Here is a 26,288-nt window from a genome sequence, read left to right as displayed (position 1 = left end):
TGACACGACTTTTGACAATTGATGGGTGAAGTCTCGTCGTCGCGAGATAGAGCGAAATAGCGAGCGATCCGAAAACGGTCGCGGGAGATCCGCGAGACCTTTTCTGGAGTGGCAGCTGAGCGTTTTCCTTTCAGCCCGCAAAAAGTCCCATTGGTCAATTGGAGGAGGGATCAATTGGCCGAGCTGATGCTTGGCGTGGTAGCTGCTGGCTATTGCCGGCGATCATCGGCTTATGTTATCAGTGCGTCATTCCCCTTCCCTCCCTTCTCTGTTCTTTTTAACCTTTGTGTCTAGACCCCAGACCAATAAGCTGAGAGGGGACCCTGAACTCTGCCCAGTTGGCAAGGCATTGGTTTGGCTTGTGATTCGGGATCCAATCTATGACCGAATTCGGGCACATGACGATCATATCCCGCCTGGACCGAGTCAAGGGTCAATGATTAGATGAAGCATAGCCCTATCTCGGCGCATGTAAGGTTGCAGCGGCTCAGTTCCAAGGCATTGTAAGATATAGATATATGCCACGCAGACAATGTCCTACCATTCCGAGGTCCCTCGACCCTTTCTACTATCCAAACTATACTGAACAGCATTTCCGTGACTTGAAAAACACCCTACAATCCACGAAACTCTACCAACAGCACAACTAGAACTCGTCTTGCTAAAAGTACATCAACAACAAGACTACAAATCAATCGTCCTGGCATCAATCACAATGGCTCAGCTTGCCAGCCCATCTCCTCTCACAGCAGAGAACCTAAAAGTGTTCTCGCCATCACTACCCCACAACTACTCGGCCTCGGTCTCATCGCGGGCCTCAGAGGACGAAGACGCTGCGTCACTATTCTCAGACGCGCACAGCGTCGTCTCGTCCACCTCCACCGCGCCCGAGGACGAGGCAGCCCCCTTCACCGTCCAGGAAGCCTCGGGCGAGACCGTAACCGTCTACGAGTCCCTGGACCAAGCGGTTCGGTACAGTCTCCTGCGGGCCGAACAGGCGCGCCGCCAGGAGGAAGAGACCCGGCGGTTTGCGTACATGCCCTACTCTGCGGCACCACAGCAATCGCAGGACGTGATATTGAATGAAGCTTCTTGGGTGTCGGCACCTGCGCCACCACCGGCAGGAGATGCCCAAGGTGACGCCGATGAAGAGGATGAGGATGCGTACTTTTCAATGGGCTGAGGAAGAAGATCCTCGTGCAGAGAAGGACAACGGCAATTGATTTACGGCGTTATTGGAATGGGAGGCAGAATTGCTCCATGTTTTGGGGAGAGCGGTGCTTGGGTCTGGCAGCTTGGCGTTTTCAAACTGCGCGCACTAATGCGGCAGCTTTGTTATGGTTCATTAGGCGTCTGGGGTGCATCTCATGGTTGTACGGTACGAAGGAAATCGCCAGTGTGCTGCTATTCGGATGGTACGGAGTTGTATTGAGCTTCATAGCGTAAAGATACCCAAAACATATGTAGGTCATTTAAATTGCATACTTGATTCCATTCTTCATGTATTCTCTAAGTAGTTCTAATCTACCTGTATGGTTTGTCTTTTCTAATTTCTTCATGTATATCTCTCCGTTGTCCTTCCTGCTGGTTCTTGTAAAAGCAGCACCCACATATCAAGACTCCTCTACTGCCCCTGTCTACTTCTAATAATCTAGTCTACAACTTCGCCTTGGGTTTGTCTTGCTTCATCATCGTCTCGGCAACAATGCGCCTCTGAATCTTGCCAGTAGCCGTTTTGGGCATAACATCAGAGAAATAGATCTGTAACTCGTCAGCATGTCTCCTTCGTATCTCTCCCATAGTAGCACTCACCTTTGCGGGGACCTTGAACTTGGCCACCCTCTCAGCCATCCACTGCTTGAGCTCGCCAGCGCCAAGCTTTTCGCCGCTCTTCAACACGACGGCTACTCCCACGTCCTGCCCATACATCTCATGGGGAATGGCGAAACTGACAGCCTCGCTCACGGCGGGGTGTCTTGTCAGCACATTGTCCAACTCTATGGGGCTGATCTTCTCGCCTCCCTTGTTGATCAATTCCTTGATTCTCCCTGTGATGATAATGTAACCATCCTCATCCTTCTTGCCTTGGTCGCCAGTACGGAAGTAGCCGTTTTGGGTGTATGCTTCCGCGTTGGCCTTGGGGTTGTTGAGATATCCCTTGGTAACGTTCTCGCCCTGTATGCAGATCTCGCCCTCAGTTCCCTGAGGCAACTCCTCGCCTGCGTCGTTGAGGATTTTCACAACTACACCCTGGCCAAGACCAACAGTACCAGGCTTTCTCTTGGCGGGAGGAAGAGGATTAGAGGTCATCTGATGGGCTGCCTCAGTCATGGCATATGCCTCAAGAACGGGAGCTTTGAAGGTCTCCTCAAGCTTCTCGAAAACGGCAGGGGAAAGTGGCGAGGAACAAGAGCGGATGAACCGAATGTCCGGCAGTGGGCTGGGCACAGGCGATTTGAGAAGAATCTGGTGAATTGTAGGCACTGCCGTGTACCAATTCGCCTTGTGAGTTTGAAAGTCCTGCCAGAAGTCGGTGGCAGAGAACTTCGTGGGGACAATCATCGATCCTCCAGAGTAGAAGGGAGCCAACAGAGCGCACAGGAGGCCGTGAACATGGAAAAGTGGCATGACAAGCATAGTCCGGTCGGCCGAGGTGAGATTGTATGTGCTCTGGATGTTTCCTGGACTCGGATTAGTTGTATGCTCCAAGAAGAGTAAGCCAAGAGCTGCACAAGTCTTATGTTGCAGGACTTGGCATCACATACCCATGGTACGGACAAGGTTGCGATGGGTCAAGGGCACCTGAAATCGACATATTAGTATACTATACGGGCTCAATTGTTTACAAGAATCATCGTTCAAACTCACAACTTTGGGCCGTGATGTGGTTCCGCTAATTCCAAGTGGTCAGTATTGTCCATTCGCGCAAGTTCAACTACCACAGACCCCCAACTCACCTCGTATGTAGAACCAGCGCAACATCGTCAGTATGCGCTTGAAGTATATTCTCCTTGGCTCTTCCCTTGAGCAGGCCGAGATCTTTGACATCGAGTGCGACTTCCTTCTTCGTCACATCCCAGTAGCATTCAGCAATCGCAGCATTGAACTTCTTAGCCGCTTTCACTGCCGGAGCATTGGCCTGGTAGGCACCCTTGGGAACCAGGACGATGGCAGACTTGACATCGTCAATGTAGAATTCAAACTCGTCCTGCTTATAGGCAGGGTTCAGAGGGGCAGCGATGGCGCGTTGCCAAGCTGTAGCCTCAAAAGAGACGATGAACTCATACGAGTTGACTACGGCAATAGACACAGCAGAACCATGACCAATACCAATGGCTGCCAGCTTGCGTTGGAATGCAGCGCACTCGGCCGCAAGGTCCTTGTAAGTGACGGTTAGGGCGTCTGGCTTCGAAGGGATGATGACGGCCGTTGAGTCGGCAACGCCACGAATTGCAGTCTGCAGAGTCGCCATTTTATCACGGCTTGGGTGACTTGATGTACCTATCACACACCTTTCCAAAGATATCCAAGATAGGGGAAACAAACTAAAGAACGAGTCTATCGTCAGTGTCAATATAAAAAATGAAAGTGCAAGACCAATCGAGGTCTATGATATTCCAAAGAGAAAAAAGAAATGTTCTATTCTATCAAGCACAGAGTCCTTACACGCGTATTGTTTGCGTGCTCCCGATAAATATCTCGCACGGAAAGAAACTAAGATAATGCCAACAAACGTCAGACCAGCGTCTGTAACATGGCGTGGTCTCAAGAATGGTGTCACCGGGCACCTGGTGCTCCCTAAGGATGCCGTTACCGAGGCCGCGGGTTGGTACCTGAACCTCGCCAAACCGCTGAATTTAGAGGGTCGCTGGAGGCTGGGGTCCCCTGGAGTACCCCAACTAATCAAACATGATAGGCGGGAGCTCAGCACTCAAAGCACTAATCCACCTTCGAGCTCCAGTTGGTAGCTTAGCTGCGGCCAAAAAGTTGCCGGATCCGAATACACATGCTGCTCGTCGCATAACTCTCGAGAAGTCTTGTCACAAAACTTTTGGCATCCTCCCCTCTCCTCCCCCGTGATCACCGACTGTCCAGCCTGCTCTTCGCAATACACGCCTCAATTCTTCAAATAAGCTTCCGCAACAATGTCAGGACCACCGCCTCCCAAACCCGGAGGCGGGTTGTCCCTCTACGCGGATCTTCTTGACCCGCCAGGCGACTCTACAGCTTCCATATCGCGAGGACCCCAGCTCTCACAACAAGCGCTTGACGCCTTGAAGGAGCAAGAAGATGGAGCTGCAGCGGGAGCAGCAAAGAAGGCAGACGCTTCGTTGCGCTTCCAGCCCATCCCAAATATACGCCGGCCGCAGCAAAAGACACAAAAGCCCAAAGCAGGCTTCCCCAAGGCCGCTGCTGTTGTGCCCGGATCAGGCATTGGGAACCCAGCTGCAGCAGCGACGGGAGCTCCGGCTCCTCCTCTCGTCAAGAGTACGCTGGCAGATTGGACCAACACGGAAGAGGACGACTTCATGTTCGACGACAGACGGCCGCGCAACAAGAAGAAAAAGAAGAAGCACAACGCGCCGGTTGAGACGGACTGGAACGAGATCTACGATCCCTCGCGGCCTACAAATGTCGATGAGTATCTGCGCAGCGACGAGCGCATACTGGAGGTTAGGGAATGGAAAGCGCTACTCTACAGGCATAGACGGCCAGCCGATCGGAAGAGGCAGTCAAGCTGGGACAGTGAAGAGGACGAAGAACAGCATCGTCCTATGGGCAGTATGTCGATAAAAAATACCGTACTTCCTTTTGAGACCTTGGTAAAAGTTCTAACAAATCTCAATCGCTCTAGACCAGTTCGCGCCACCATCTGCATACTCCTTCGCACCTCCGCCGCCCTCGCCGCCAAGGGCAGCACCGGCTCCCTTGCCAGACGACAAGACGGGAGACGATGCGTATGCTCGACGACTAGCCCTGTCGCAAGGCATACCACCGCCTCCGCCACCGCCTACTGAGCCGAGTCATACCGGGTCAGAAGTACAGTCTCCAGTACCCCCTCCACCGCCGCCAGAACCGGACAATGCAACCATCTCCCGCGCGCCAGTCCGCTATTCTCAGCCAGAACCGACGGAGACGATGGCCATGGACGATGACGTGCCCGAAAATCAAGCAGAAAACGAGGAAGAGGACGAGGACGAGGACGCTCCACGGTCGAATCGGCCAGGGCAAAAGGGCTTTGCTGCCCGGCTCATGTCCAAGTATGGCTGGTCCAAAGGCCAAGGACTGGGCGCCGAGGGTACCGGTATCCTCGCCCCATTACGCGTGCAAGTTGAGAAGCGCAAAAAGAACGAGAATGGCGGTTGGGCGGAACCAGGCGGACGAGGCAAGATCATACAGCCAAAAGCAAACCCGAACAATAATAACACAGCCTCGTCTACATTGGAATCGTCGTCAGCAGGTCAGGGTGGAAAGTTTGGCGCCATGTCCAACGTCATTGTCCTCCGGCACATGCTGGATAATATTGAGGATGCACAGCAGGAGATGGAGGATGGTCTCGGCCAAGAAATCGGCGAGGAGTGCGGCGATAAATATGGTCGCGTCGAGAGGATCTACATTGACACGGCCCCCCAAGGCTCCAAGAGCGTCTACATCAAATTCGTGGACACGGTGAGCGCCTTGCGGGCTGTCAACGCGCTGGATGGTCGTGTGTTTGCGGGAAGCAGTATTGAGCCGCGGTTCTACGATCTCGAGACCTTCGAGAAGGGTGTGTACGAATAAGTGGAGTATATACGTACCATGTACCATGAACCAAACATGATTGCTATATTTGAGACGGGTAGAGCAATGATTAATGAGGCATACACGGCAAAATGCGATCAGGCCGTGGACAAAGCCATTTTGCTTTGGTCACGGAATAGCTATGCCAGCATTTGCTGACCCCTAGTAGGCATCCCGGGGCCAGAATTGAAGGAGAAAGGAGAAAATGATTGGTATGATATATTGCAGGCTCGAATCCGGTCCTTGATCACATGACTGCTGTGACCGCAACCGGCAGATCACCAGGTGCGAAGATCGATCTCTCGCCAATGGTACCGAAACAAGGGCAAGTCTTGTTCAAGAATGTTACGAAACACTGCGTCAGACATCTGCCCCCACGTAGTGCGTGTCAGGGTGTGGTTGTATTCATGTAGAATGGGGAGGATGGCAGTGCAAAGTTGGACAAAACGAGTCAAAATGCAGACTCAGTAAACATTCTTCTTCTATCCAAGGTTGAATGAGGAGAGCACGAAGAATTACCTAACGGGGTTTTGACACGGTGACTTGGCAAATGACAATTGAATGAGATATTACTTCCAGTTTACAACCAATAGAAAATGCGCTGCGCTGTCTGATGACTACCATGTCTCATTGAAACCCAAAACGAGAACGCCACAAAACATAAAGCATCCAAACATGTCAACTTATTTCCACCTTGCAACGCCTAGTCGAAGTGATTTGTTCTGTGCAGACAAGGCTCGTCCTGTGTCTAGTTGAGAGCTCGATTCCGGCGCAGAAGCCTTCGAAGAGTATCACGGGGGAGAGTTGATCAGTAAAATGCGGTGGTATTAGTCTAGCGGTTCCTTGTACGTAGCCCTTGTTGCGATACCGTGCAACTCGGGTGAAATGACAATGACAAGAGTTTTTGATGACATTCGGAAAATGGAAAATCTGTGTGACGCCCCCTTATCCCTATCCATCCTCAACCTTACAGGAAGGCAACAACGAAGCCGGCAATGGAGACCAAGCTGACGAGCCACGACATGCTCATGCCAGAGGCACCAATGACAGCGCTGCTGGAGCTGTTTCCAGAGCTGGAGGTACCGCCAGTGCTGTCGAGGTCGCTGTTAGCATCAGCGTTGTTGCTAGTGCAGCTGTAAGAACCCTTGATGTAGTCCTTGGAAGAGAGGGTCTTGAAGGTGTCGCAAGAAGTGTCGATATCACCAGTGGAAGAGATGTCAAATCCACCATCGACCTCCTTAAGAGAGGGCAGGTCGACCTCAGAGAAGTTACCACGGATCAGAACGGCACCACCAACGGTCTCCAGGGCAGGGAAGCCGTTGAGCTCCTCCATGGCGGTGTTGTTGGCAATGGTGAAACCACCACCAACCTTGGTGAGCAGAGGCATGGAGATGTTGGTGATCTCAGAGTTGCTGACAAATGAGACATCACCAGTCTGGACCTCAGTCAAGTTGGGGGCGCTGAAGGAGGTGAAGTAGTTGGAGTCGAAGCGGATGGAGCCGTTGATGGTCTCAAGAGACTGAGCAGAGAAGCTGGTAACGTTGGAGATGGTCATGTTGGCGGCCCAGATCAGGTTCGGCATGCTGACGCTCAAATCCTCGCCGTTGGCGTTGATGTTGAGCAGGGTCGAGAGGTTGTACAGCTCAGTGGTGAAGTCGGTGAGACGGTGGTTGTTGTTGATATCCATAGAGTCCAAGCTGTGGATGTTGATACCCTCGAGGGTGCTCAGGAAGGTGTCGGCAATGGCGACAGTCTTGGCGCTGGTCAGACCGGGAGTACCGAAGGTCAGGGTGTCCAGGTTGCTCAGGGTAGCCCAGTTGATGGAGTCAACGGACGAGAGCTTGGTGAAGGACAGGGTGGAGATCAGGGTAAGGTTCTTCAGGGTGAAGGCACCACCAATGGTCTCGAGGGAGTCCGAGGTCAGAGAGATCAGACCACCATTGTTCTCGACAGTGAAGTCACCACCAATGCTGCTGGGACCAGAGATATCGATTGTCTCGCCAGCACCAGTGGTGATGACAACGTTGCCGTCAACGCTGTCGCAAGACTGGAAAGTGGTGATGTCGGAGGCAGACTCAATAGTGACGGTGTCATCACTGCAGTCGAGGGCCCAGGCACCTGCAAACTATGAATTAGTATCCAGACACTAGATGAGGTAACTCCAATATGCTTACCAGTGGCCAGGCTAAGAGCCGCAACGGCGGAAACGAACTTCTGGGTGTACATTGTCAAAGACTGTAGCGATTCGTGTCAGCGAGGTTCAATAATTGGTTGTTTAGGCTCGAAATGGAGCTGGTAAAGAAAAAGATAATGAGAACGGTGCAGGCGTCTTCCCCAACAAGCTTGGAGTGCAGCTAGATGTGCGGAAAAGAGTTCGTTCTGCAGGTTCCAAAAAAAAAAACTGAAAGTACTGGGGGTGGATGAACCGATGCCAATGATGGAGAGCAGACGATCATATTGACAAGTAGAAGTGAGTCAAGATTGGGAAGCCAGCAAATGCCAAACAGGAGTCAACAACGATGACAAGTGTACCTAGTCTAGCAAGCTCGACTGTATGGCCCAACGGTGATTGTTGACTACTGGCGCTTTGGCTAACAGAACATCATCAACCTGGAAAGACCAGGTTATGATTTCGGTTGGTGTAGGTTCTGCGCGACTGACGGCTGCGGCTTCCCAAAGACAAACACTCTCTGTCTGTGACCATGGGCGTCTGGAGGACTATGCATCAAAAGCCATGGCATTCTCGACATTATGCAAAGCGCCGGTGTTGAGCAACCAGAAAGTGAGCCAAGTGACGACGGCAACCGGACAAGCTTGCTTCCAACATGCTCGTCTCAGGGTCCCGACCAATCATAGTTGGGAAACAGTAGACCACCATGCAGAGAACACCGACAACCACTTGCACTAGGGCTCTTGGTGTACAGTAGCTTGCATCAGATAGTCAAAACCTTGTACTGAAAGCCGTTGTCACCCGTATCAACGTCTGATGCTGCCCACCCCCATTTCGCGTGTCGAGAATGCCAACCCACGTTGGTCGCTACCCACAGAATGCTCCAATTGAGTGGATAGGAGTGGACTGATAAGAGGTGCCGTGCCGTGCAGGGTGTCTTGGGAATCCTTCCATCCTTGACGAATGTTGTGATGGTCCAGGTATGGGATTGGATTCAGGAACAAGCCAGAGAATCCGCATGAAGTGCCCAGATAGGGGATGCCGTAGAAAGAAAAGTCTTCACTCGATAGTTTTCAACGTACCTTAATGGGAAATACACGAAAATACTGAAATTTTTCTAGATGTTACGAGTCCAATCTTCACTGTCGGCTATCGAACTGGAAGGAGATGGTACTCTGGAGAGTTGGGTTGACACGAATCGGAATTGTCGTCGGGTCGGTCGAGGATTGGAATGTTGTTGTGCTTTGACGTGGATCGCTCCTTGGACGCGAGAAATAGCTGGTGTCGAACGAAGGAGGTATTAAATGGAGGAAGCTATTAAGCGAGCGACTTTCCTCTGGTACGATGGAATATCGACAAACGAATGAATCCGAAAGGGAAGTGCAAAAGAAGATGAGAGAAAAGAGAGGAGAAAAAGAGAGTTCTTTACGCAGACGAGAAAAGCCGAGACGTTTTGGAATTTAGATTCAGACCTGGGACCCGGCGGAAGCTCATGCGTACGAAGGGGAACGGGGGTGTGTTGGAAAGGGGGGGCGTGCAGGAGGTGCAGAAAATAGTGGAATGGGACGAGGGAAAATCCCAACCGCAAAAGAGGATCCCGTTTTGGTGCTAGACAGGGGAGGCCATTGCCTGAGTGCCTGGTCCAGGGGAAGCAAGTCTGAAGAGTGGGAACGAAATGATACCTCTGCTCGCCAGGCCTGCTAGGCTAATGCCCGCGACGTGGGCGGCCATCGATGGGGATCGCCCCCAAGAACAGACACTGTAGGACGCCAATGGACACCAAATGGGACACCAACTGGGACACTCAGCAAGCTTCATGCAAGCCAGGCCCGAACTCTACCTGGAGATTTGCCAAGAGATTGCCAATTTGTGCACCTTTCATTTAGAGATCCCCAATCTCGTGCCAATCAATATGCGTCTTTCTGTTCTGCACTGGCCAGGGAGCCTCTGTGGTGTATTGTGTGTGTGCGTGTGCGTAGCAGTACCTGAGATAGATCATATTATCATTTTACTATGTGCTGAACTGGGTTGTAGTAATATCCTCCCTACATTACCTATCCTGTTCCTCCCATCCATCCATTTTTGGGGTATTGTATATCCCTTTCCAATAGTAGATAAGTACTGTGCACGGTACGTAGGAGGTCATGAATGGATGAATGTACTTACAGAGCACGCATTATGGAGTTGGCAACGCGCCCACCCATCAATTCCATCATCATTGCACATGCCATGGACTGCTGGTTACCTCCGACTCCCCGACCTCCGAATCCAGCAGCAAGCACTTGCGCCAAAACACACCCCAGACAAGGCAAAAACAAGAGCACATACGTACTCCTCATGTGCACAGATACGAGCAAAGCACAAGACTGAACTACAGTTTTTGTTTTGACTGGATCGTCCATCCAATGTACGTGTCGTACGCAATGCCTAGCTTTGCTTTGCTGTGTGAGAGAAAGGGACAGAAAAAAAAGTACGAATCGTTGACGACTGCCCACCCAGCAGGTCCCGGTATGCGTTTGACGGCGCCACTCCCATTCAGGGAAAGTCGAGTCAATCTCGTGCGTGTTATCGAGATGATGGCCCATGATGGGTGGTGGTGCGGGCGCGGCCTCATTCAAACAGCGCTGAAAAAATTGATCGTGCAATTGGCGAGATTGCTCCCTCTTCTGTCCCAGTTCGGCAAGCAAGGAACCACATGCGAGCCAAGCAACCATCTGCACCCTCCCTGTCCAGGTAATAGTGCTGCCGTCTTTCTTCTATCCACCCCCTGGCCGATACTTGCCATGATATCCATTCGTGTGGGCGAGATTGCGCGTTGAATCCGCCGGCAATCTGCCCGGCGCGTCTCTCCCAGCTTGCCTAGGGGCTTTAGGCGCAGTGAATGGATACTAGCATCGTTTCCCCGTTGTGCATCATCATGTCTTCCGTCGAGATCTCCAATCGGCACTTTCACCACGCCGTCGTCTATCGTCATTCCGCTTGATGAGAAGGCCAAACACTGGACTCTTGGACTCGGTGGGATTTCTGAGCAGGAGAGAACCACCCATTTGCTTCTCCAACCTCGCGGGAAAACCTTGAGGTCGGGGATCAGCATCAACAACAAATAACAACAACGAGCCTCTACCTCCATATGCAAGCTTTCTTACATAGTACAAACCGGGGGCAGATCCAGTGGTCCACCACGAGAGTGCCTGTTCAATCCTGCAGACTCATCTCCGTTGCATTGGCTACCAACTGCTTGCACGAACAGCGTGCCAGCCAGCGACAGCCACAGCGAAACGGAAACCTTCCCCCCCTGTTGTGCCTAACCCAGGGTCTGTTTCCTGATTTGAACACAATGTTGTGAACCTTCTTCTCGCCAGCGTGGCTTAGCATGGAACCTCACACCATTGCCAGACGGTACCTATCTATTCGAGTAGATGAAGATTCGCCATGTGAACGACGACCAGTCGAATGAGAAGGCCTCCCTCTGGTTATCCCGTGGAATCATGAGTATGAGGCTATCGCAAGTTCGCTGCTGATCGGCAGCTGCCCAAGGTGCAAGACGCCCACTATATTCTTTACAATGAGTGCCTCGGAGCTCCCGCACCTCCACTGAGCTGGCTGGTTTGGCTTGTCGCCAGCAAGTTATCCTATCCATGATGACGACAATCAATCATGGATAAGAAACAGGCCGTTCTGTTAGTCTGGGCGCTACCATACTGGAAAACTCCACCCCTTTTCTTCCTCGCCCAATACAGAATGTTCATTGCTTCGTCAATTACTTTGGCGTCTCCCGCCGCTCATCCCTCTCCACTAATCACTGATCGGGCAATGTTCTCCAGATTGCTCTGGGCCCGTAGGGGTGGCTGTAGACTACGGTACCTGAAGCTTTTGCTGACAACCGACAGACGGCGGGCGACGCGGCGGAGAATTCATGTGTGCTAACAAACATTTCTTTTTCTGTCTACCAATGAGTTCGTCAATTATTATCTAATATATGTTCGGTTTGTGACACAAGAAGAAGCACTGGAAGCAGCATCTTTGCCGCCGCAAGAAGAATCTTTTCGTCATTGATTATGTTGCCAGGCAACCTACTCTCAAGCGTCTCACAGAAAGGCAGCACGCATTTCAACTCAATCCCAGCATCAATCGGCAGTAGGATGGCAAGATGAGCCGCTCGGATTGGTTCTTATCACCTACCATTATCACCGATTTCTGTGGTTCTGTGAATCTTAGATATCCATCACGCCCCAGTCAATCCAGTCGGTTTGATCCATACAGGTCAGGACGAACAGCGAAGCACCCATCATCCAATGTGCATCATTGACCACCAACTGGTCATTTCCATGTGCGCGGCGGCCTCACCTAGGCGTCGTCGGGGCATTTATTATATTTTTCTACAACCATGATCACATAGGGGAGGCGGCACGATCTCAATGCTGTTGTGCTGTGTCTCTACACACCCTGCAGTCGATCACAGGTCTGATTTTTCTACCTTAGCAGTCGTTGATTGACTGATCATGATTGTGACGCTCAAGCAATTATCACACACCCGACAGATTCCTTCCTTGCAACCGAGTCAATCGGTGGTGTTGACGACCTTTCCTAGCTTCTTGTCATGGCTGGCTGGTGAACTAGTGTCCAATAAGGTGAATGTGCTCGTAGCATCTCCAGAGGTAAAGAATTGGTGTGCCACGAACACGAATCTTCACGCAGCAATCCTGGTCTTGGCAGGTCGAATAGGATGGGTGTGTAAGGCGCAGTATCTGCGTCGCATTGGCTGCATCGAATAGACTTCTGCACACTATTTATTTCGTTCATCCACTAGCATAAGTTTTTCCCACGTTCGGATTTCCATACGTACGTCTAGTATCAAGAAAGAAAGAACAATATGCGACAGTTACCAAGACGACCAGGACTCTCATACATCACAATCATGGCTTGTCGCACATTGGCGTCATAACCCACCAACGAGGTGGTATGGCCCCATAGCAGATATGTTTCATCGTCGTCCTTTTTTAAGCTCGTGGCTTCTGGAATGCCCAAACGTGGATATTTTCTTTCCCATAGGCATGACGCCCGGCACGTTCGAGAAGAAGTAGAAGCCCGCCGCTCCCCCTTGTCACGGCTGAACAGCCTCCTTTTGGCGTTTCAAAAGATGTTCTGCCGAAGGGGTAAGAGGAGACTCGGACGCATTCACCGACGTCATCCCGTTCGGCATTACAAGGCAAGCTTTTTTTCTACATTGCCCGAAAAAAAGGGAACCGTGATCTTGGCTATTAGGGCAGGCTTTTTTTTCGCATATCAGCCGCGCTCTTTTCCAATAAGGACTGCAGCTATAATGGCTTGATGAGCCACCCTGTTTTTTTTTTTTTTAAAGCCGCCGCTGGAGCATAAGTTTTTAGGTGCTTATTCCCATATACCTGTCTGGTGCGGCGTGTTCGCACGCGCGTCCTCGCTACGTGGAAAGTGGGCCGGGGGTGGCTCAACGACATGTTCTACATTTGCTTCGTCAGCTGCTGCTGATCTGGCTGGGGATTTTGGGGCTCTTGTTTATCCTCTTTCCATCATCAACGTCCTCCAACCCCGATCTAGATTCAGGGTCGTAAGTGTAGAGAATTATCTCCTTTTACCGCAATTTTTTTTTTTCAAGTCTAGGATGTACAATATGGCAGCATGCCAGGTAGTCAGGTCCATGCTTTTTGTGTGCGAGTATGGACAAGTATGCGGTTCGTGCGAGAAAGGGGCCAGACTCATTCAATGACTCCAGAAAAACTAAAAGAATCCTCTGTGCTCTTTCTTTGATTTTCGCCACTTTGCGTACTCCCAAGCAAAGCCAAGCATTGATGCTCTCCATATTTACAAATAGTAGCTGAAAAAAAAAATGAGGCTATGTTGCGGTTCGGATGACAGATACATTTCCCCATCGAACCAGCATAGGCAAATGTGGATGTGGTCCAGCAGCGTTCGGGGGCAGGGCCGTGCCGTTCGGTCTTTCCCGATCTGAGTTTTACTAGATTGGACGCTCATCATTTGTTCATTATACGAAGTACTACTCCTGATCATATCTCCGTATTCAATGTTGCTTGGTCCAGCCATTTGTAATTGCTGCTTTCTACTCACGAGGATTTCGTATTCCGTAAAGGGGAACAGTATGGAAAGGATAGAATTGCTACAAATTTCAGCAGTTCCCTATGGCGTGATTTTTGAAAAAAATGCTTCGAGTGGCATTCGTGCCGTAAAAGTTGCAATGGCTGGTATTACAAACTCTTTTCGAATGGGCCGAATCTTCATATCTTGATTCTGCCTTATGGTCGTGAGAGTTGATGGAAGCGTTGACCGGACCGGAGCAGGTTCGTTCAACTTATCCTTCGGATAGCCAGCCTGCTTGGTCCAGGTCCGTTTGTTGCCATTTATCGTATCAAGGGCAGAAAAACCCAAACTCATTCGAGATCTGCAAGATTCTTCTCAAGACCGAGGATCTCAACATGCAGCACGAAGAGCCAACGCAACGCAGCACACATAAAGCAAGCCCAGGCGGCCACGGCCACGAGAAGAACATGCAAACAGGCGATACTAGTTGGGAATGAGACACTGCTTGGATGAAGAAAGATATCAGGCTCGTTTTCAACCTATCCACAGCATGTAAACAGTGGCTACGTGTGTGGCATGCCACTATGGGAAAAGGGATACACTCGTCCTCCTTGAATTTTGGTTGGTCATGTGTCACTACCAGGAAAGCTATCATCACGTCAGTTAATCACCATCCGACTCATTTGTCAATAGTCCCTAGATGGGTAGGAAACGAAAAGAGTACAACAGTCTACACGTCAGAGGCTGGAACGCAATTCTAGCCCACAAGGATCATGTTCTGTGCATTGAATGGCAAAGGGCTCCCCTACCTTCACACAATCCCTTAGAGAGGTAATCAAGAATAGGCCAGGGATACGAAATAGTACTGTGTTTAAGAGATAACATATCTCCATTCACAGGCAAATGCCCATGGTCTCTCGCACGCTCATAATAACGTGGCGTTTCGGGTTTCTCCATGGCTTCATCAACTTCATTTTTAGCACAGGCGGCGATTAAGACGATACTTCAAGTCTCCGTTTTACAACCCTAACAAAGAGGGTATACAAAGCTCCTCTTTTCGGGACGTATCTCCTGTTGTTCTTGTCAATGAACTTGATCATTGTTCTTGGGAGAACTCGCGACGGAGCCCAAGCAGGAGCTTTCGATACTGTAGCCACAGAGTCTAGGGTGCTGGAAATCAGTAGCACACTCGCCTGAATTCTCGAGAGGTCTGAGATATGCTTGGGCTCGGCTTGGCCATGGATTCTTTTTCCACACTCGTTCCTTGGTGGAAGGTTGCGGTTGCTCCAGGGAGGCCCTGCTCATTATTCGATTTAGAACTATAGATTTGTAGTACATGGTGGCATACAAGTAATGTAGTACCCGTTCCCGATATCCTCATTTCGATATCTTTCGCAATTTGTTCCCTTCTGCATCGAATTCTCTCACTCTAGTGTACTGATATCAGTCTCTTCGACTCTCCACATGTACCACATAAAGACGCTTCTATATGGCCGGAAAGGCTCAGCCATGGCCTCCATGTCGGCCTGCTTCATGTACTTCCATTTCCCGTTTCCATTACGCAGCTTGTTCACATCTTTCCCTATAAAAGCAGCCATGCCCCTCTGAACTCCCAAGTCACCCACCGAAAACACGTCCAAACGCTTGAGGGCAAAGCAAGCAAACATCTCCACGCTCCAAAGGCCCAGGCCGCGCACGGCAATGAGCTTCTCAACGACCTCTTCATATGGCGCGGTTCGGAAGAACTCCGTCGAGAGCTCATGTGTGGCGAACTTCTCAGCGAGGCCCTGAATGTACTCGGCCTTTCTCTGGCTCAGACCGGCTGTCCGCAAAACGTCCATCTTGGTACCTGCCACGTCCTTTGGATGCGGGAATCTGGCCCCTTCTTTCTCCAGGTGTGGAAATATATCAATGAAGCGTTTCTTGATGGCCTTGGCGGCTGCGCCCGATACCTGCTGGCTGATGATGCCCGAGCATAAGGCCTCGAAGGGATCAATGGCCTCGGCGAGTCCCTCGGGGGAAAAGACCCGGCAGTGATGTTTGTCTATCAGCGGCTTCATGCGCGGGTCGACCTTGATCAGGTGGTCACATGCCTGCTTAAGGATATTTGCCGTCGTGGTCCGCGCAACTTCGGCCTTGGACGGCGAAACCTCGTCTAGGGATTTGGCAGCTACTATCCGCGAAGTCTCGGGTGAGAGCAAGGTAGCGTTGCTGACTTCTGGGTTGGCCAGCCGCTCCACTGCTGCCGGCTTGGGCTTGGGCGTGGTGACCGAGGGATTGGCGCCGGTGGCGGGCTCCCCGATCAACTTTGCATTGCTGGGCGTGGGAGTCGCAGGTGGTGGCGCAGCAGCCTTCTTGGGTTTGACTCGACGCCTTTGAGGAGTGGATGGGGTTTCGAGCTGTTGAGCGGTTTCCTCTGTTGTTTCGGGGGCCGTCTTTCTCTTCCTGGACCGGACGGGCGGCGGAGGCGGAGGCATGGCCTCGGCGGCAGCACTGATCCGGGCAGACCTACGTGTAGCCATTGCTAGTGATCTGCTGATAGAGAAGGGCCAATTTGTAATAATGCTAACCCCAGATATCTGAAAGCCTATATGATTTTTCAAGTGCGCTGCAGGATCAAATAAGCCGGAAAGCGACCTCTGGTATGACCTTTGTCTGTGGTTATCTGTAGGCGTGAATGTGTGGATGGAACGGTCGATGCCAGTCGAGGTTCTTTGAACCAAACCAATTTGATGACCTGAGTATGTTTGTGGCGATGAGATCAATCTCGCAAGTACTCGTGGCTGCCTCAGCAATCTGACTCTTGTGTTAGAAGCCGTCTTGATGACGTTCATTCCTGGGTTGCAGGGGTACGCGAAATATTGTGCGCGACTGGCAAATCTGTACCTCCAAAAGAAGAATTCACAGAGGTCTAAGATATCAATTAGAGTGCATTCAGCGGGATTTAGGGAATCTCGATACAATTGATCTCTAGGGCTGGATTATAACACTTGCAGTTCACGCCCTTGCTTTGTCATCGTCGCAGTTGTCAGCCAGTTAGATGAGACGACTGCAGGCTCCAGTCGTACCTAGCAACCACCCAAAGACCAACATTGAACGTAATGATACATACGCAGGGAAGCACAAGACAGAAAGCCTTTCATTCAATGAACACTACTAGGTATCTATCTAGTCGATAAACTACCTACTTGGAATTGTTTTTCATGCATACAATGAATATGATTCTCCTGAACACCATCTCAAGCAAATTGATAAATATTTCGAGACTTTCAAGTTTGCTGCGTCCCCTCATTTATATAGCCTGGAGCCAGAGCAATATTGAGGCAGGGTACTTGCAATCAAGGTATCTACGATGTAGTCTGAAGGTGCATTTTGTGGCTGACCCTCACTAAATATCGAGCCCTCAGCACTAATAAGACGATGGATTAATTCTACTGATAATCATTTCTAAATGCTGCAAGACGAAGCCTACACTTGCAACAAGCATTGAACAGGTTCTTCCGAGTCTCATGTTCGTATCAATTGACCCACGGGTTCTGCATATGGTAGCATCTGGCCACTTGACTGGTGGGTCGCGTTCAATGACAGGGCGAGATCTCAGTCGCAACATTATGCTCCCATCGCACGAAGAGTGAACAATGGGCCACATAGGTTGATACCACGCGATCCAAGAGTTTTATACAGTAATGTGCGTTTAATGACTCGAAAACTTGGATAAATCAATTGATGTAGTTGTTGAAAGAAGCTAGATACGGCCATTGCAAAATGCAGTTGAGGATTGATGGCAGACCATGATACAGTAGAGAATGCATAGCAACTGGGCAAATGAGACAAGATGGTGGATGATACATTAGCTACTAGCCGCTAAATCTAAGAGCAGCAGACAATGGGGAAGGCAATTGGAGGCTGGAGGTTTAAGATGATCTCCGTTGCGCGTCCCCAGTATTCGGTGGAGCATCGACATTCCAGACCACCGTGTCCGAGTAAGTCCGAGTAGCAGCAGATCGGATCACTGATGAGACGTACCTACTGTGTAAAAACACTGCTTCTATTCTTGGACAAGGCTTTCATCGCAAAGAGAGAGTGCTCTTAAATCAGACATCGCCACAAGTAAAGACAGACAGACTCATACCCAAAGTGCGACTATGCCTTTTGTAGTCACCTTTGGATGCACGGTAATTCATCCTGACATTCGTTATAAAGAGAACGCGTAGCCTGCCTGGCCCCTTGGGAGCGACAGACGGAATCCCAATGCGCCAGCTCGTGCTCGCGTGCCCCCATGGGCTTGAACCCCCTTGCCGAACGAGAAATCTGCGATAGCGGTCTTGGCAAACCTCCAAAAAAATTGCAGGGCAAGCGGATGCTGGTACTCGCGAGCTTATGACCGGGCGAAGAAGAAAAAAAAGGGGGGGATTTCCAACGCGCTACCTTATTACACGCCAGCTGGTTGTTGTAGTGTGAGCAATCCAGTGCGTCTGAGATCACTAGACGAGCCTTTCCATTGCGCCAAATGTTCAACTCTGAATACTTGAAGCCAATGCACTCAAAGTCTGTTGTTAGGGGCTACATATTGCTGCTGCTGCCAAAGAAAGCCATGTATATGTAACTTCCCCGTAGGTAGTAATTGCAGGTGCTTGTGCATCAGCCCTTTCTGAGCAGAGCATTCTGATTCGATTGCATTCTGCCGGTTTTCCAGAACCCCTTCCTTCGCTGCCCAGATAACAACATTTGGTAGTTGAAAGGGTAGGTAGGCAATGTTGCTTCAGTAGGTAAGGAAGAGATCTTGGCCAGCATCCTTCCAGTCCGCCTTGATTGCTTGTTGGAAACGCGGACACAGCCTCACGGGCAAATTCTTCTTTTTTTTAATTGATATTGCTATCCAACTTGCACGGAAGGAAAGAAATCGTATAATGTTGCAATCATTAAATAACAACACGGCTCTTATGTACCTGTAGATTGAACCGGTGCATCGGCTCGATCTCCAAAGCTCACTTGTAGGTACGTAAAGCTAAAAAGAGCGAGTTCCATTGCCCACCCACCCCATTCATTCAGAGGTCTGCTTCGGGACGTTTCCCACCCACCCAATCAAGTGTAGGGCGCCGAGCTCCAGGCTTGTCGACAGGTGTACGGACGGACGGTACCATCTCGTTTAGCCCACGCCAATCCAAGCCAATCCAATTCAATCCCGTCCAATGCCAGCTTGGTTCACCTGCTTCAGGGCCTGTGTCTGCATAGAAACTTTTCTTACCTCTTCCAGTCTCTCACCCCCCAAGCCAGCACACGAGGACACGACAGTTGACGACGATTATTGATCCCAACTCCTGGAAGCATTACGACCTTGTTGTCGCTTCCAGCTCCTATCCCCTTTGGCATCGACAAACCGCCAGCCTTTACTCTTCTACACGACGAGTCGAGGACCCCTGTGATAGCCATCGTGTCCCGTCAGGCGCTGTACTCCAGTCTCAGCAACCTAGCGTGCGAGGGTTGGACGTGCTGTGCTGCACCACCACATTGGAAACGACCACCACATCGTCACACTCGCGACGGCGCTCCAGGAACGTTTCTGTCTCGCGTCGCTCATTATTCCTGCCTTCGCAATACATTTGAGGGCGCCGTAGAGGGCCACCCGAAGCGCTCAATATGCTTCTTCCCAAGGGCGGCATGACCTGGAAGTCCGCCAAAGCACAGTTACCCCCTACCAGGGCGATATTGACACTCCTCACGAGGACGCGGTTCCTACTGTCCCTTGCAGTTGTCGGCATCATCCTGCTGCTATGGCGCGGCATCCGATCCTCAGCAAACGAGATGCAAAGGTAAGCTGCCACGCTGCTGCTGATCCGTATGACGGTTTAGCCACCAGCTTTCTCTGCCTGCTTTTCATATAGAAACCCAACTAACTTGCGTGTGTTCTCTCGCGATAGTTTCTACTGCTGGGGACCGTCGAAACCACCGATGGAAATGACGCTCAATGAGCAACAAGCGTGGAATGCCCATCTCCAAACACCAGTTATCTTCAACCACCATGCTCCGATAGAAGTCAACCAATCCTCCATCATCAACGTCGACCTCAACCCTGTCAAGTCCACACGTCAGGCCATAACGAATGAAGAACGCGTTCTCATTCTCACTCCCCTGAAGGATGCCTCGCTCTTCCTGTCTAAATACTTCGAACTTATTGCGGAACTGACTTATCCTCACCACTTGATTGACCTTGCTTTCCTGGTTGGTGACTCTAGCGACAGTACCCTTGCAGTCTTGGCCATGGAGTTGGAGCGCATCCAGAAGCGCCCTGACAGGATTCCTTTCCGCAGCGCCATGGTGGTGGAAAAGGATTTCCACTTCCAGCTAAGCCAGTCCGTTGAAGACAGACATGGTTTCGAAGCCCAAGGACCTCGGCGCAAGGCGATGGGCAAGGCGCGAAACTACCTCCTATCAACTGCTCTGAAACCAGAACACTCTTGGGTTTATTGGCGCGACGTGGATATCGAGGACAGCCCCAAGAAGATTATTGAGGACTTTATTGCCCACGACCGAGACATCATTGTGCCCAGTACGTCAAACAATGTGGCATACGCTGCGAACTTATCTTGCTAACTCAATCCAGATATCTGGTTCCACCGCTACAGAGATGGCCGCGATGTGGAGGGACGATGTAAGTTTACTAATAGCGCCTATCATGTAGACCTCGGCTGACCATGCGCCTCCAGTTGACTACAATTCCTGGGTCGAGTCCGACAAGGGCCTCAAGCTCGCTGCTAGTCTGAGCAAGGATACAGTACTCGCTGAAGGTAAGACGACATCGACTGGTTGGGAGATATAGACTTTGGAAACGTTCCTTGGCTAATTATTGGATGTCTCACAGGATACAAGCAATACGATACTGGACGCCAGTACATGGCCCGCATGGGTGACTGGAGAAATGACAAGGACGAGGAGATTGAGCTCGACGGTATCGGTGGTGTCAACATCCTGGTCAAGGCTGACGTTCACCGTTCGGGTACGTTTAATCAGAAATCCAAGTTTTGGCTTTTCATGCAACCTCAATTGCTGACCTAATTTGATAGGCATCAACTTCCCCTGCTACGCCTTCGAGAACCAAGCCGAGACAGAAGGTTTCGCAAAGATGGCCAAGCGAGCCGGGTATGAAGTCATTGGTCTTCCGAACTACGTTGTCTGGCACGTCGACACTGACGAGAAGCCCGGCAACGCATAAATGCATTCCTTCTCTGCATTATTCTCTTCATCCTCATTTCTATCTGCGTACCAAATTTGTCCGCCGGTACCAGGCTCCCAACTCTCGATGGAGGACAGGACACGTAATTATTGTACGAAACTCATGATACACGGAAAACCCATACCATCAACGGCCCTCCCCGCAGAAAAATTCGGGCTCAAATTTGTTCTCGGAAAGTCTGCTCTCTTTGCCTTACATCTTGATCGTTGTTATGATCTCGCCCAACCATCTACACGTGAGCGTGGGTGGGAATCTCGTGGATTACTAGGCTTGTGCCAATCTCAAGCGATGGCGTCTCGAGAAATGACAGTGGTTATTTGATGACAATACCATGATGTCATTCTCTGGTTGGGTCCGAGCTGTTGACTTTACCCATGTACAGTTGTGTACAAGAAAGCATTAAGCGCGCGCATCTTGCATGGTCGGCTGTGGTTGGTATCAGGGTAATACTTTTTTTTTTTCTGGCGGTCTACTATAATAGAGTCTGGTAATCAAATCATGGTGGAGAAGACCACTTGCGCATACTGGATGGACGGGCGGCGGAAGGCAGGGAAATGAGAGGCGCAAACTTCAGGATACTTGCGCGCATACCCCTTTGATGAGTGGTCAGATGTTGTGTATATTGAAAAATTCGAGAGGGGTTTCAAGGACATGACGATAGAAGTGCTATAGTTGACTATGGGTATTTTCATGCTTCCACCTAATAGATCATGGCAGATGTGAAATTGCTCAAGTCGAGATCAAAATCTCGATGCTCGCTTCTCATGGCGAGTGTTGATACCGCCGAGAGGCCCACCGTAGTCGCGGGGCATACATTTGATCAACGGGAACAGCTCTCCTGTTACTCTGTAGATCTATCACATTATCAAAAAATGGAAGATCGCGAGTCACACTTTCTTCTGGTGCTTGAACAATTTGTGCACATGGGTAATTCTTTCTCTATACAAATATACACAATTCTCCAAGACGTATCGGGTATTTAGAACTTGAAACCAAAAGTTTCTCTGTCTCTTGGTCCTTGGCAACGATGCGTTTTGCTGTCTTCTATTCATGCTTTCTTTATTTGTACAAGCGGCCATCACCGGTGCCTCTCCCGTCTTTTCTTTTGGAGAAAACGACGCTCCTTCATTCTTCTGTTCTCCAATCGACAATGCTTAGTGGTTCTTGATGATGGTCATGGAGTCGAGAGCCTCCTTCTCCTTTCTCTCGGCGCGAATTTGCTCAATGAGGGGGACCAGGTATGGCACATCCTAGAGCACCCACAGTTAGCCAAGCCCGGTCTTCCGCCTGTCCTTTTCGTCGCTATTAGCTGCGTTTCTTACCTCCTCGGGCTTTGTCTGCTCCTCCTTGGGCAGCAGCTTGTGCGACACCGAGCACTGCATGGCGCGGCGGATACGGTAGACGCGGTCGTAGGACTCCTGGGGAGAAAGGCGCTTGAGGGCCTTCAGAACATCCTCATCCTCCTCGACAATGAGATCGTCGGCGCTATTTCGGCATCAATTGGTCAGTCTTTCTGTCTGCAGAAGCATTTTGTCCCTAGGCTTCATTCCTTGCAAAAGTCCCAACGGTCCGAAGGACCGACCACCTTTGCGCCCTCAATTAACCCGACGGTTTCCAGTACAAGCAATTGAGGTTGCTGAAACCAATCTTCCCAAATCGATGAAGAATGTCCGATTGACCCGGCCGGAATCGCTCAAGGCTGCGTGAGGGAAGACGTACCGAAGACCGAGCTGGCGGTAGCCGGCGGCGTTGGCGTACCAGTTGGCAAGAGGCTTGAGAGCGTTGCGCAACCAGGGCCTCTTCTGAACGAAGGGCGCGAGCGAAGGGTAGGCGGACATGGTGTTTCTCGAGGGGTTGAGTCAGAGGCGTTGAGAGGTCCAAAGGAAAAGCAGCGTCTCTCTCTGGCGGCAGAGCAAAGTCGTGATGTGAGTGATAATTGCTGCCAGTTGACTGGCCGCTCCGGTTGGCTGAGGTGGGTCCGAGCTTTTTCGCGGTCACGTGGATGGCACTTCTTAAACACACCACTGCATACACAGTACAGGATACGTACCTACCTACCTACCTGCAGCGACGCATCTCTGTTCAAGGCGCTCAATGGCGCCGTCTTAGCACTAAAAAACATGCAGATATCACCCAACAAGCGAACCGACAGTCACTGGCTCGTTAAATCTCTGGGCGCTGCAGGCTGCACATACATCCTACACAGTACGCCGTCGTGACCCTGACTTTGGAACCTTGGAATTACCACATCTACCATGGTACTATCATTGTCTTTGTATGCACGTGCTTAACGGCTCCGTAGTAGCTATAAGTGAAGACTATACTTGAGATGTGCATCCTCGGAAACTTGCGGTCACACCAAGACATCGCCCGATTTGAATCGCTGTTGGAGGTTTTCCAAGATTACCTCGAGAACCAAGGCACATCTAAATTTGATATCGGACTTCAGGAACCGATAGATAGACCCTTGACCTGCTTGGGGACTTACCCAAATTGTCAGCCCAAATCGGCACACGTGCTGTGCTTCCTCAGTCAGCTATGAGGTCACTGGGGGTTTCCTTCCGACAAGTCTCGTACTACGTAGATACAACAAAGCAACTCTGGCTGACATCAAGGTCTCTTTGACTCGGGAGCCGTTTAAGTTTGGGGTTTCCAGGCGGGCTCTCATAGCAAATAATAACTGGCACAAACTGAATCATTCATAGCATGCAACAACAAAATGACAACAGAACTGAATCACCCGTTTCCAAAATCTATATAAAATAATCAAACAAAAAGGTAGTCGGCGCTCACCGGCGGAGCTCCCTCGTAGATTGCAAGCGCTCCAACCCGTTTATCGGCTAGTGAGTAAAAAGGCGCCCCCAAGTCCGATACCTGCCGTACCTACTGCAACTACCTTGACCTCTTCATTGCTTTTTTGGGGGGTCCTCCACGAACAAGGAACACCACCTCTGTCTGTTGCGCCAACCCGAACTGCTTATTAGCCCGCACCCCTCACCGTTTCCAGCGGGAGCATCTCTAAGCATATTCGGGACCTGGTCTTCTGACCCAACTCTCTTTTACTCGACATTGTACAAACAAAAGTCACCAGTGGGATTTCCTTTCTTCATCAATGGCCTGCTGCAGCCCGTAGTCAGTCCCCATCAGACTGGACGTGTCGACGGTGAACTTGCGCGGGAGCCCAGTTCGTTCCCCGCACACCGCACACGATTCGTTCACCTGGAAGAGAGACGAGAAAGACGCCTCCGCAACCCATCTGTGCGATCGATTCGAGAACGACAGAATATACCCAGGAAGACAGACAGTGCATCTCAAAAAAATTGGGTGGATTTCTTGCCTTACAGGCGCTTTTAGCTTGTTCCCTCCCGAGCAAGTTCGAATTCCACAAGGTCTTCCACGCTGGGGGCCTCTCGCGAGATCGTTCCGGGGCCCCAACTACGCGGCCCTTCTCCAAGTTCCCGAGTGTACCCGGCGCTCTGATATCACTGTCAGCTCCGCGAGGGGATGTCTCACGACCAAGCACAGAACGATCCGTCAGATCGGTCGCCAAACACACCTTCAGAGTATGGTGTCTTTTCGCCTCGATCCTCATCTCCATCGAATACACTCGGAACGACCAGCGCACCAGACAGCATCATGCCGGGCTCGCCGGCTTCGGCGGTGGCGGCCGTAACACACCATGGAAGTGATGGTCTTACTCCGCTGCAGAGATGGGTGACAAGAGCATCAGAGTCGCAATTCAATGCTCTTTCGGGTGCTGTAGGTGGCTTCACGTCGGGCGTCGTTACATGTCCTCTCGACGTTATCAAAACCAAGCTACAAGCTCAGGGCGGTTTCACGCCTGTGGACAAGGGTAGACACGTCGGTCATCACAAAGTCTACGAGGGCTTGATTGGCACGGCGAGAGTAATATGGAGGGAGGAGGGAATCCGTGGCATGTACCGAGGACTCGGTCCCATCATTCTTGGGTATCTACCGACATGGGCTGTCTGGTTCACTGTCTACACCAACAGCAAAGAGTTCCTGGCTGAACGCAACGGTAAGTCTGCGCTATCAATGAAGAGTGATGACAGAGTCACACGACCGCTGGATGTTTCGGCTTCTAACATTCTATGCAGTGCAAAACCAGTTGCTCATCAACTTCTGGTCGTCCATAGTTGCGGGTGCCTCGAGCACAGTGGTAACCAACCCGATATGGGTGATCAAGACTAGGCTCATGTCACAATCCTCCAATGGTAACAGGCATGTGTCTCTCTTCCCAAGATCTGGAAACACACCAACGTCAAGACCAGCTATCAGCTCGTCGTGGCATTACAACTCAACACTTGATGCCGCAAGAAAAATGTATTCCTCCGAGGGTATACTATCATTTTACTCAGGTCTATCGCCGGCTCTACTCGGATTGACCCATGTCGCTGTCCAATTTCCAGCATATGAGTATCTCCGCAAAAGGTTTACAGGCCAAGACATGGGCCACATGGGTGAAGGTGGTGCGGATAAACACTGGCTAGGTGTGCTATCTGCCTCGATTCTGTCAAAGATCATGGCAAGCTCCGCCACGTACCCCCATGAGGTTATCAGGACAAGATTACAAACACAAAGGAGACCGACAGCAGGCGCGGAATATCTACAAGGGCTTGGCGTCACGGCTTCAGGGGACAAGGCGGCCAAGGCCACCGAATCCATCCCCCAAGCCAAGTACCGAGGTGTTATGATGACCTTTCGTACAATTCTGAAAGAAGAAGGATGGCGAGCCTTTTATGCTGGCATGGGTGTCAACATGATGCGAGCCGTGCCAGCCGCTACAGTCACCATGATGACATACGAATATGTCATGAACACATTACATGAGGAGAAGGCAAAGGCACTACGAATGAGAGAGGAGGCCCTTTCTGTGCCAATGTCCTAGGAGCCATGAAACACTTTGCGCACCTCCACCAGCAGAGGGCAATGAACAGACATGCAAATTTATCCGAGCAGTCTATGCATGTTTGCACCAATTCAGAATTATATCGAGTACGAAGACAA

The 26,288-nt window shown here is 50.8% G+C and overlaps 8 protein-coding genes across 8 annotated transcripts; 4 read left to right on the top strand and 4 right to left on the bottom strand.

Annotated features, from left to right (window-relative positions):
• Window positions 1–715: 715 nt before the first annotated feature.
• On the top strand, window positions 716–1,183 carry PFICI_06768 (uncharacterized protein; the record flags this gene model as incomplete). Its single annotated transcript, XM_007835349.1, has 1 exon — window positions 716–1,183. One exon carries the CDS (start codon window positions 716–718, stop codon window positions 1,181–1,183), a length of 468 nt encoding a protein of 155 aa, XP_007833540.1.
• A 473-nt stretch (window positions 1,184–1,656) lies between these two features.
• Window positions 1,657–3,472, bottom strand: PFICI_06767 (peroxisomal-coenzyme A synthetase; the record flags this gene model as incomplete). Its single annotated transcript, XM_007835348.1, has 5 exons — window positions 1,657–1,761; window positions 1,813–2,681; window positions 2,766–2,802; window positions 2,869–2,893; window positions 2,958–3,472. The coding sequence occupies 5 exons, from the start codon at window positions 3,470–3,472 to the stop codon at window positions 1,657–1,659; spliced, it is 1,551 nt and encodes a 516-aa protein (XP_007833539.1).
• Window positions 3,473–4,145: 673 nt separating this feature from the next.
• Window positions 4,146–5,781, top strand: PFICI_06766 (uncharacterized protein; the record flags this gene model as incomplete). The annotated part of the gene is made up of 2 exons (XM_007835347.1): window positions 4,146–4,782; window positions 4,856–5,781. 2 exons carry the CDS (start codon window positions 4,146–4,148, stop codon window positions 5,779–5,781), a joined length of 1,563 nt encoding a protein of 520 aa, XP_007833538.1.
• A 967-nt stretch (window positions 5,782–6,748) lies between these two features.
• On the bottom strand, window positions 6,749–8,007 carry PFICI_06765 (uncharacterized protein; the record flags this gene model as incomplete). The annotated part of the gene is made up of 2 exons (XM_007835346.1): window positions 6,749–7,899; window positions 7,956–8,007. 2 exons carry the CDS (start codon window positions 8,005–8,007, stop codon window positions 6,749–6,751), a joined length of 1,203 nt encoding a protein of 400 aa, XP_007833537.1.
• A 7,443-nt stretch (window positions 8,008–15,450) lies between these two features.
• On the bottom strand, window positions 15,451–16,548 carry PFICI_06764 (uncharacterized protein; the record flags this gene model as incomplete). Its single annotated transcript, XM_007835345.1, has 1 exon — window positions 15,451–16,548. The coding sequence occupies one exon, from the start codon at window positions 16,546–16,548 to the stop codon at window positions 15,451–15,453; it is 1,098 nt and encodes a 365-aa protein (XP_007833536.1).
• Window positions 16,549–19,666: 3,118 nt separating this feature from the next.
• On the top strand, window positions 19,667–21,239 carry PFICI_06763 (uncharacterized protein; the record flags this gene model as incomplete). Its single annotated transcript, XM_007835344.1, has 6 exons — window positions 19,667–19,839; window positions 19,948–20,576; window positions 20,631–20,678; window positions 20,734–20,814; window positions 20,889–21,023; window positions 21,091–21,239. 6 exons carry the CDS (start codon window positions 19,667–19,669, stop codon window positions 21,237–21,239), a joined length of 1,215 nt encoding a protein of 404 aa, XP_007833535.1.
• A 1,175-nt stretch (window positions 21,240–22,414) lies between these two features.
• PFICI_06762 (Cytochrome b-c1 complex subunit 7) lies at window positions 22,415–23,098 on the bottom strand (the record flags this gene model as incomplete). Its single annotated transcript, XM_007835343.1, has 3 exons — window positions 22,415–22,510; window positions 22,583–22,745; window positions 22,980–23,098. The coding sequence occupies 3 exons, from the start codon at window positions 23,096–23,098 to the stop codon at window positions 22,415–22,417; spliced, it is 378 nt and encodes a 125-aa protein (XP_007833534.1).
• Window positions 23,099–24,764: 1,666 nt separating this feature from the next.
• PFICI_06761 (uncharacterized protein) lies at window positions 24,765–26,169 on the top strand (the record flags this gene model as incomplete). Its single annotated transcript, XM_007835342.1, has 2 exons — window positions 24,765–25,299; window positions 25,379–26,169. The coding sequence occupies 2 exons, from the start codon at window positions 24,765–24,767 to the stop codon at window positions 26,167–26,169; spliced, it is 1,326 nt and encodes a 441-aa protein (XP_007833533.1).
• Window positions 26,170–26,288: the final 119 nt, after the last annotated feature.

The sequence above is a fragment of the Pestalotiopsis fici genome, assembly GCF_000516985.1.
Source record: "Pestalotiopsis fici W106-1 unplaced genomic scaffold PFICI_Scf_4, whole genome shotgun sequence".
NCBI lineage: Eukaryota > Fungi > Ascomycota > Sordariomycetes > Amphisphaeriales > Sporocadaceae > Pestalotiopsis > Pestalotiopsis fici.
Note: the sequence above shows the minus strand (reverse complement) of the source record. Positions and strands in the feature narration are given on the sequence as shown.